The sequence below is a fragment of the Phragmites australis genome, chromosome 16, assembly GCF_958298935.1.
Source record: "Phragmites australis chromosome 16, lpPhrAust1.1, whole genome shotgun sequence".
In the NCBI taxonomy this organism is placed as follows: Eukaryota; Viridiplantae; Streptophyta; class Magnoliopsida; order Poales; family Poaceae; genus Phragmites; species Phragmites australis.
In genome coordinates this window covers 26448636-26459770 of record NC_084936.1, presented here as the reverse complement: position 1 = coordinate 26459770, position 11135 = coordinate 26448636, and the positions used below count along the sequence as shown (strand labels likewise).

General features: G+C 44.3%; 1 protein-coding gene across 1 annotated transcript; it reads right to left on the bottom strand.

Annotated features, from left to right (window-relative positions):
* Positions 1-5806: 5806 nt before the first annotated feature.
* On the bottom strand, positions 5807-7514 carry LOC133896148 (large ribosomal subunit protein eL31). Its single transcript, XM_062336670.1, has 2 exons — positions 7342-7514; positions 5807-6241 (listed from the first exon to the last, which is right to left on the bottom strand). The coding sequence occupies exons 1-2, from the start codon at positions 7428-7430 to the stop codon at positions 5962-5964; spliced, it is 369 nt and encodes a 122-aa protein (XP_062192654.1). The 5' UTR covers positions 7431-7514; the 3' UTR covers positions 5807-5961.
* Positions 7515-11135: the final 3621 nt, after the last annotated feature.

Sequence of the window (11135 nt, the reverse complement as noted above, 5' to 3'; positions counted from 1 at the left end):
CCGCTCCTCTCCATGGCCGTCACATCCACACTGTGGCCCAAGAGAGCTTCGAAGACCCCCTCCCCCTCGGCGCATCCCGAACACCGCAACCCTCTGAAACCACGACTTGATGGGGACATAAAGCATGTCCTAATATATTCAGACCAGCCCAATCGGACTTCCCAAATCAGGGTAGACCTCGCCCTTGAGCAGCAGGCCTAGCTCCTGACCATCCCATGGAGCAACCTCGATGTCTTTGCATGGTCCCTGTAGGACCTTCTTGGAGTCAACGTTGCATCATCGAACACTCCCTTCAGGCCAGACCTGTATGCTAGGGGCTTTGCAAGCTCTCCCCTGAGCAGGCAGAGGCCGTAAAGTAGGAAGTCTAGAAGCTGTTGGAGATCCATACCCCCTTCCTCGTATCGACCAGCTGGTGGACTCCACCGTTGGCTATGAGTTACTGAGCTTCCTGGATGCGTATTTCGGATACCATCAAGTGTGAATGGCTGTGGAGGACGAGAACAAGACTAGTTTCATTACCCCTTTTGGGATATACTGCTATGTCCGGATGCCCTTCAGCTTCAGCTTTCGAAATGCTAGGGCCACCTTCTCTCGCTTAGTACACAAGATCCTAGAACAGTAGCTAGGCCGCAACGTTGAGGCCTACGTCGATGACATCATTGTGAAGAGCAAGCTTGAGACCGACCACGTCGTCAACCTCTAAGAAACATTTAATAGCCTCCGAGCGGTAGGCGTGCATCTTAACCTGAAGAAATGCGTATTTGGCGCCAAGGCTGGCAGGCTACTGGGATACCTCGTCTCCCACAGTGGCATCTAGGCTAACTCTGGCAAGATCCGTGACATCATGGAGATTTCACCTCCCACCAATTCAAAGGTGGTCCCGCGTTTAGCCAGCAACCCTTAGCCGTTTTCTTGCCAAATCAGCGAGCATAACCTTCCATTTTCAAAGCCCTGAGGGGCTCTGACCCTTTTAGGTGGACTCCGGAGTGCCATGCTGCATTCGAGGCCCCTAAGGCCCACCTTTCCAACCTCAAAACGCTCGCAATATCCCTCCCTGGCGAAGGGCTCCTCCTGTACCTATCCGCCTCTGCCTCCGCTATCAGTGTTGCCTTAATAGGGGAAGAGGAAAGTGAGGGTCAGGGTCATTATGCACAAAGGGCCATAAACTATATGTCAGAGGCCCTAGTCGAGGCTAGGACGCGCTACACCGAGCTAGAGAAGATAGCATACACCCTCTTGATGGCCTCACACAAGCTCTAACACTACTTCCTCGCCCACGACATCACTGTACCAACCTCATACTCGCTTGGCAACATATTTCGCAACCGAGAGGCGGCCGAACGCATCGACAAATGGGTAGTGGAGCTAGCCCCCTTTGCGGTAAGATTTGTGGCCCGTACAACCATCAAATCGCAGGTCTTGGTCAACTTCATCGCCGAATGGACTCCGGCACCTACATGACCCCCCATAACCCCTCCTCCAGATGTATGGACAATATACACCGACAGAGCTTACGGTGCCACCAGTGCAGGGGCCGTTATGGTCCTTATCTCTCCCACAGGACGGTGGGCCAAGTTTGTAGCCTGCCTGGAGTTCAACACAACCAACAACGTCGCCAAATATGAAGTCGTCCTCCTGGGACTCCGGAAGGCCCAGGCCTTAGGAGCCGCCAGAGTCATCATCAAGACCGACTCCAAAGTCATCGTTGGGCATGTTGACAAGAGCTTCCAAGTGTGACACCCAGACCTAGCAAGATACCTCTAGGCCTTCATAAGGCTAAAGGGTCTTTTCATGGCATATCCGTATGAAGCATACCACGAGCAGACAACAGGTAGGCAGACACCCTGGCAAAGGCTGCTATCGAGGCAGAGACCTACCATTGGGCTCCTTCTTTGAGACCCTATACCGGCTGGCGGCCAACTCCCCGGACCAGGCGGTCGCCACTGTTCTTCCTATCAAAACCCCGGACTGGAGGGCTCCCCTCCTTTCCTTCCTAAGTGGAATGGAGGAGCTGAACGACCCGGTCGCACTCCACCGCATTGAGCATCGCGCTAGGGGCTACCTCCTGGTTGACGGTGCCCTTTATAAAGCAAGGGTTTGTGCTCCCCTCCTTTGCTGTGTCACAAGGTAGGAGGGGGTGACCTTCTCCGAGAAATTCACGAAGGCGTATGCGGCAATCATCTTGCGCCCCGTGCCCTAGCCAGCAAGGCACTCCGTCAAAGGCTCTATTGACCCACAGTCATGTCAGATGTGGAGGAACTCATCCGCACCTGCTAAGGATGCCAATGGATGTGACGTCGGAGCCATAGGCCCCTGACTCCCTTGTAGTTGATCGCTCCTTTCTGACCCTTGGCTCGATGGGGCATGGATCTCATCGGACCGTTCCCCCGCGCCAAGGGCAACCTTCGGTACGTGGTGGTAGCATTGGAATACTTCTGCAACATTAACAAACAATTTTAGTATATTATTATGGCACAAAAATAAACCAACAAATATTTAACTAGTATACAAATAGTATAATAAGTATAATGCAACATTAATAAATATTTAGTAGTACTCGACCTGTTGCTCACATCCAGTCCTGAAGGCAAATCAGCGCTTCAACCGTCTTTGTTCTTAATCTACTCTAAAAATCATTGATCACCCTCTCACTCGTGCTAAATGATTCAGATGCAACGGTTGATGCTGGTGTCATTAGGGCATCACGTGCCATGCAAGAAAGAATTGGCCATTTTGTAGTGTTTGACTTCCACCATCCCAAAATATCAAAATCACCTATTCGAGGAATTGTGTTTTCTACCAAATATGCATCGAGCTCGCTGGATGCCTGATTCCTCAGTAAAGCTATTTGGTGTTGGTCCCAATTAGTAAATGAGTCATAATTCGGAATACTAACTTCAGCATTACTTGTTTCACATGCCAACTCAGTGTTTGAGTGATTCCATTTTAGAAAAATACTCGCTGAAAAGTTTCTGAAGTGTCATCCTTATTTTAGCCAAGTTTGGTTCTGGATCAGTCCCATAAGTTTGATTCAAATGAAACTCCACAAATGAATACTTGAATCTTGCATCAAGAAAAATGGGAATAGACAAAGGTATGTATGAAATATCCTAATAATGCTTAAATTTCTTCTGTATCTCCTTGACCATATCTGCAAAGCTTGATCCTCATTAGAAGATTCTTTATCCATGTTTAACTTGATCTTCCAGAGTTCATGGAAAGCGTGATTGGCGGTGGGATAAGAGGACCCAAATATTACAACATTAGCATCATAAAAAACCTTTCGAAAACTGCAAACAATTGTAGATCTTTCCCATTCCTCCATTGAGGGTGTAGGTTGGGTTGCTTTCTAAGAGGAATTTTAACTTGTATGATTATTTTATCAAATTTTTCTTTACGAGATTGTGAGCTTTTTTTTTTACTTGACACTCTCTTATATTGTTCACAGTACCACTAAAATGTTTAAGCCCATCTTGCACAACAAGATTTATAGCATGTGCTATACAACAGACATGAAAAGGCCATCCTTCACATGGTAGCATTTTCTTCAACAACAAATTAGGTTTCAACAATCTAACTATTGAATTGTTAACTTTGGCATTATCTAATGTTATACTAAAAAGTTGTCCTCAATATTCCAATCCTGAATGCATTTTAGTATAACATTAAACATGCATTACGTGTTGTGTGGTGATTCCATCATTAAGAACTTGATAACTCTTTTTTGAATCTTTCACTCACTAGAGATACAAAAGGCAATAGAAATTGTTATCTTACCACATGTTTTTTGGTTGTGGTGCCTCTAGTAGACCTTAGCATTGCGGATGGAGACATTGTCGTTTGACCTTGTTGTTGGAGAATCCACCATGCACCTTGCTCGTTTCCCCCGATCAATTCTTGTTGCATTTGAAGTAGAAACCCTAGTCCGCTTTTTTGTTCTAGGACTACTGGGGGGTGGGTGGGTGGGTATCACTACTTCCACTATCGGAGTTCTCGTTGAAGGAGAACCACTAGGGAACTCATCAACTCCATAATGATTGTCCTCATTTTCTGGAAGACTAGCCATAGGTGAACTAGCCATAGTTGCACGTATTCATATAAGCCTCAATTAATAAATGATTCTAATTTACAATTTAAGATTTTAAATCACTAAATCAGTTGATTTTACTACAAGGTGCAATAAAAGGTAATACTTTCCACTTCAATTGAACTACTGAGTAGCCCGATGCACAATAGATTGTGAAGAGAGAAGTGAGCATAAAACATTTAAGCACTACCCAACCTAACACCGAAATAGTAAAGAGGAAGCCTATTTGGTTTATTAAGTGTTCCTGCACAATATTGAACTGAATGAATTAGACAAAACATAAGTTCTTTTTGCTGTATGCTATGTTATTCTGATCATCATCTGACTGACAGTTCAAAGAAGCAGACTCAAGCTACCACTTTTACGACAATAATATTTTTCCCACGAAAAATTACTTGCAGTTGAATATGTTTTAATGTTTAGAGTATTGTCATGAAATAGAATCATCGATTTCATGTAATCACAGGGTTCCGAGGCAAATTACACTGCGACCCGAATCTGCATCTTTGCTCTTTAGAAGAAACAACTGATACCAAAACTCTCCACATAAGCGCCCACTTCACTAGCAGTAACAACTGATATCACATTGTAGCGAGAGATTAGAGCTCGAATTGAACCGATCCATCAAGAAACAAACACATCCCCATACTTAATCCTACCGAGGACTTGTGTACTAGTAGTAGTAGCCGAGAATTCACATGAATATGCTAATCAAGCCCACTAAAAGATGCCTTTACTAGATATGAGACATGAAAGGGATAGTACGACCAAACCAAATGACCGATCCATCATTTCTTGACAGATCTTTGAGCCCCATCTAGCCTAGCTCTAAGCAATAGAGAGTACCCCATAGAATACCTAAAGAGAATTTTCAGATCCCAGAAAGAATCAGATACCCAAACAAAGTAGGACTTAAAAAACACAGACAAATCTTCAAATCAAGCTATAAATAACTTACCAACAAAAGATAGAACAATCCACGTCCAATGGATTTCAGCTGCACTAAATCGAGAGAGGAGCGGTGATGTGCCAGTGGAGGATGCGGCAACAACAGCGCTGTGCTGGCATTCAAGGAGGAAGTGGCGACAACATTGTGCTGCAGCGCTGGTGGCACTGGAGGAAGCGGCGGCGGTGGCCGAGTGGGGTCTCGAGATGAACTCATGAACTGGATTACCCAAAGACACCAATGTGGGTCCGATCAAACTTGCATCCTTACCAGGCCACATTGCTTCATTGCACAACTTAACATCAATTCCAGTATGTTAGATCTATGTTTCGGCTAAAAAAATTATTCCTTGTGTTACTCAAATGCAAGATGCTAAGAATTCTGTCAGAAGCCTAGAAACAAAAGGCAAACAAACGAGTTTGCTGAAAAATTACTTCCGAAGAAACCATCAGAAGCCTAGAAACAAAAGGCAAACAAACGGATTTGCTGAAAAATTACTTCCGAAGAAACCAGAAGCTTATTTCTGAGAAAATAAATTAAAAACTGAAAAGCTAGTTGAGAGTAACTTTTCAAAGAAGTCAGAAGCAAAAACCTAATCAGATAGACCCTAAAACAATCACACATGAGTTTCATGCAAAATCATACTCACGATTACATTTACCCAAGGAACACAGTTGAGACTGCGTATAACCACAAGTGATATTTCCACACTAGCGCAGGGAGTAGCAACTTAACAGTCAATCAGAGGCGAGAGAGAATAAATGAACACGCAGTGAACAGAGAACTAACCATGGAACTTGATTAAGGAACGAGACAACTTGGTGATGTATCGAAGTACCAGAGTTCAAAACTTCTTTGGGACACAAAAAGTTTGATGTTGCCAATACAAACTAAAAACTCGCTCTAAAGACGTAGAGGATGTGAGTGCTTAATCTGCTTCGTCGACGACCTTGGTCCCCAGCCCTTTCAAGCCCTCAGGAGGGATCTCAGCGACGGTGACAAGTGAGTAAAGTTCTTCCTTGGCATCCTCCTCGTCGTTCCTCTTGCGGGCAATCCTCACTCGAACCCTCCGTGGCACGCTTCTGATTCCACTGCTCCAGATGTGCTTGTTGAGCTTCACGTCAATCCTGACATCAGTGGTGCCCATAGCCTTCTGCGCAAACTTCCTGATCTCTTTGATGGCATTGGGTGCCTTCTTCTTGAATGTACTGCAAACATCAGAAAAGATTAGTAAAAAGAAAATGGAAATCATCACATGTAAACCTTCAGTTCCAACAACAGAACAAAGTTAAGTAGACACTGGAGAGGTCATGCCGACATCAGAAAGTACTTGAATAAGCACTGAGTAAATGAAATGGAGCAATCTATGAATACATTTGATCCGGCTGAAACTTAGATTCTTAATAAATTAGCTGAGCGAGTATCAAACAGCCAGTCTTTCTTTTTCTACTTAATTTTTTAGTCCATGCCCACAACCATTACAAAGATTGTCAAAAGGAATGGATGAAGTCTTATGAGGCTTGGCTTGTAATGCTTGCGTGATTTATAAGTATGGTAATAGCAAACAGGGACTAAAACTTACCTAATAAGCACGCTATTGAGTTTATACGACTACATCCTAAGCTAGGCTAAATGAAACCTTCAATTACCGTAGGCCATTGTTATCCTTCTATTCCTAAGCTCGTTACATATTTTGTAATTCTAAATAGAAATAAAATGGGACAATACAAATCAATTTGCTTTTAACTTCCAAGTCAAAAGCAATTTGCTTTTAACTTTTAAAAGTATCAAATCAAACGAGCGTCACTGCAAAAAATTACAGAACATACTCTGGTAACACCATCAATTAGTTCTCCGCGTGCTCCCAACAAATTACGTAGAACTGGCTTGGTAAGTGATGACAGGTAGTTATGCTACCAATCTGCTTGTTTTGTGCGTCCAGTTAGGTGGTAACCCCAGCAGTCTGTAAGGGTGGTTGTAATCACAAGCCTTAATTTGGTTTTCAATATAAGCCGACTAATATCTTTTCTAAAAAAGCTAATTACGTAGAACTTACTAATGTTCAGGACTTCAGGGCATGCATATATTGCAACGAGAACGGAACAGAGCAATCTTTGTCTGTATCGAAGACAAACAACATCACATACGACCGCGCATCTCATGATCCCCAAATCCTAGCAAAACGAAAAAAGGGACCTAATTATACATCTGCGTAAGGCAGAACCTCGAGATCGCGCCGGATCTTGCAGCGAGAACAGAACGCGCGGCAAACGTAGCAAGGCGGCAAGAGAGACGGAAGTAGAAGTACCAGCCGTGGAGGCGCTTGTGGAGGTTGATGGTGTACTCCCTGGTGACCACCTCTTCCTTCCTCGCCGCTCCTCCCTTCTTGTCCGCCATTTCCTCTCCTCTCCTCCGAGGTCCGTTCGTCTCGGCTCGGTCGTTGTTCCGGCGGCGCGAGAGGAAAACCCTAGCAGCGACAAGGGGAGAGTTTTATATGATGAGCTCGCCACATACCGATGGGCCGCGTAGTTTAGTCCATGGGCTGGGTGATTTGACAGCTAACGGCCCGAACAAGGACAACGCCTGTGTGGAATTATTTACATAAGTGCCACACCCTAAAGTGCAATATCCAATCTAGTCTAATCCAACCAACCATTAAAGATAGATTCTAGCGTCTGGACATTCGATAGATTGGATGTTTCAACTGCTTATGCAACATCAAAAATTGACGTTCGCAATATCTGGAATCAACGTTTATAACATCAAAAAATATACCAAAATAGCATATAGATCTGAACTCGAAAAAATTATTTAATTGAGTTAATTCTTATATTTCATATCTCCAATGTTTCAGATGCTCAAATTTAATATTTCAGACATAATAAAAATTTGTTACAAAATTTATTTTCGCTTGTTGCACTCAATTCATGCATCAAAATAGCACACAGATCTGAACCGAAAAATTATACATTTGAGTTAATTCTTATATTTTCGCATCTCTAATGTTTTATATGTTCAGATGTAATGTTTCATTTGACATCCGGCGTCCATTTTTTTTTATCCTTCTAACGTTTAGAGCAGAGCATTACCGACCATTAAAACAACCTAACCCATTCTCCTGTGGTACTGTAGCATCCGATCCAACCCCCTGACGACTATAGCATGAGCTCAACCCACCTCCGGTTGGTACTGTAGCACAAGACCAGTTGACAATTACTGCAGCATCTACCCTAACCTACTCATTCGCTGGGTACTGTAGCAGCAAGGACAACACACTCCACCACCAGTTTTAACTCATAGAAGAACTGTTTAGTAAAGTCATCAATTGTTCAGTATTCAGTAGTTTCAGGCTATAGTAAAATTGTTCAATAATTTGTGTCAGTAGTTCTATGCCATAGTACATTTGTTTAGTTGTTTGTGTTAGTAGTTATCAGTAATTATCAGTAGTTTGTTCAGTAGTGTCAGTAGTTTTTTTTCAGTAGTGTTAGTAGTTGTTAGTAGTTCTAAGTCATAGTAAAATTGTTCAGTAATTTGTGCCAGTGGTGTTATTAGTTGTGAGTAGAGTAGTATCAGTAGTTCGTTCAGTAGTGTCAGTAGTTATTATCTAGTAGTGACAATAGTCGTTAGTAGTTCAGTATTCAGTAGTTTCAAATCATAGTAAAATTGGTTAGTAGTGTTAGCGGTTGTCAGTAGTTTGTTTAGTAGATGTCAGTAGTTATCAGTATCTTTCAGTAGCTGATGCAGGCGGAGGAGGACCGAGGCGCACATGCGTGAGGCGAGGGAGACATGTGGCGAGCGCGGGGTGTTGGGGAACCGTCCAAATAATATTGTAGTTAATCACCAAGTCGATCATTTACATAATCATGACTTCGACGATTAACCAGAATATCATCCCGGTAGTCCCTACACGTGTTTTGTGCTCAAGATCGGAACACATACCTTTCAAACATAAGCAATCATAACCAAGCTTAATAAAGAGTGAGTAATTAAATCATATTACAAGCTCTTAACCATTTACATATTTAACAATTTACAACCAAAGGGATCTAGGAGGATACTAAAACTGATCAACTCCTAGCCAACAAAAAAACTACGTAACGGAAACAAAAGCTAAAGACAGCAAAAGATGGGTGAAACCATATGCCCTTAGGCTTCACCCCAAAACCGCGACCTCCGAGTAGTTGCCTACTCATTTCCGCCGCTAGCATCGGTGGATGTAAAGTAGCCAAACACCGTCTTTTTCACACCTGCAAAACCTATAGAGCAGTTAAGTACGAAGATACTCCCAAGACTTAATCTATATAGGGTTCATATAAATAACCCGACTCCAAAAATTATGCATTGGGCCATTAGCAAAGAAAAATACCACAAGGTTGATTAAAACATATGTGTGAGCATCTAAACATAACTAACATACCCTTCCAAACCTGTAACTACTAACCTGCATATAAATGTAAATGGAACTGTCTGTAATATGGGATCCGGGGGTTCCCGAGTCCCGAGACCAGGACAGCGCAGTGCCACATGGCGCCTTCCCTCGGGGACCACCTCCTCGAGCGCCCGAGGGAAGCAAGGTCCGAGAGTTGGTCCCCGAGCACCCAGAGAGCCCCGAGCACCCGTCAAGCCCCATGCCGGTGGACCCCGCAGGGACTCCACGATGAGGTGTCGGTCGGTGGGAGGCCTGATGCCGCATTTAATGGGGAGCGTGGGCGGTCACATCCAGCCACTTTCCCCCATGTCTGCCGTACTGAATATGCCAGTCCCTGCCGCCGCCTGGCAGGAAGGCATGGGCACAATTAATGTAGCGGGTCCCATTGCATGTCCCCTCGCGGGGTCCATGAAAAAAGACGGTTTGAAGATATCTTTGATGGGCACGAGGCTTATCGCCCTGTCACATCAGACATGCTATGACCAAACGGGCATGAGAGAATACTCAGATGCTAGCCGGTGGGCGCCCCTGTGCCTGCTAAAACTGGAACGCGAAGACTAATGGAACCGTCCGAGGGATATTTTTTCAACCCCCTGTAACATCAACTGTAGACCAATGATGGTCACTTTCCATTTATTGTTTACGGGAACTTGTGTCCTCGTTCTGAGCATTCCCTGAATGGCCTCTCCCCCCCGGTAGATAAAGGGGGGAGCACCTTGTAGAGAGGGCGGAAGAAAAAGATAGACATCCGGAAGAGACATCCGAAGAACATTGATATCATACAGAACACACAGGAGTAGGGTATTACGCCTCCGTGCGGCCTGAACCTGTCTAAACCCTTGGTGCATTCATTTCTACTAGCTGACGATCCATCCCGCCTAAGTCACATACACTTGCATTAACCCCACGTATGAGGTAGTTCCAGGACCAGCCCCCCGGCCGAATCTCAAAGGGGATCCCTGCTCGAGGTGTTCATCCACCGACAGGAACCATAGTAATACATCAATAGCCAGCCATCAACATTACCAGACATACCATCCATACTACCATCCCACATTCGTAACTCTACGACCGATGCAAATGGATAGAAGCATGGTTATGATCGAGAGCGCGTTAATTCGAATTATTTTTACACCCTACAGGGGTACTCCTTTACCTACATGACTCGAGGATCATACGGCTCACGTGTCCACACAGGCCCACGTGAGGGGTACTCGTGTCAATCTTTCCCAATAAGCCTTAACTGTTTGATCATGCATCGATAGGTGCGGGGATCATCTAGAACTACTCTCGAAGCAAACTAGATACCCCTACACGCTCGCCTGTTCACACCATCGACTCGTACGCCAAAAGGCCACATCTACAAAGGTATTTGGCTTATTGTTCCCATATGTGATATGTAATAAGTATAGAAAGTGCTAAAAGCAACTGCACCGATGGACGGTGCTTAACCGATGCAAAGCAGTATATGGTGCTCGGGCTCCTCTCCCAAACTACCCCGAGGAATTCCTCCAGGGCAAAAGAGACCTCTAACACTGCTCACATCTCGTCTCATCCTCACATCTCATCCAATCATCGACATCATAATCAATATTTATGAACAATAAGTAAGCCCTAAGCTTGCGAACAATGGTTGCACCATCGCTTGACTTCACCAAGGATCTATGCATTGC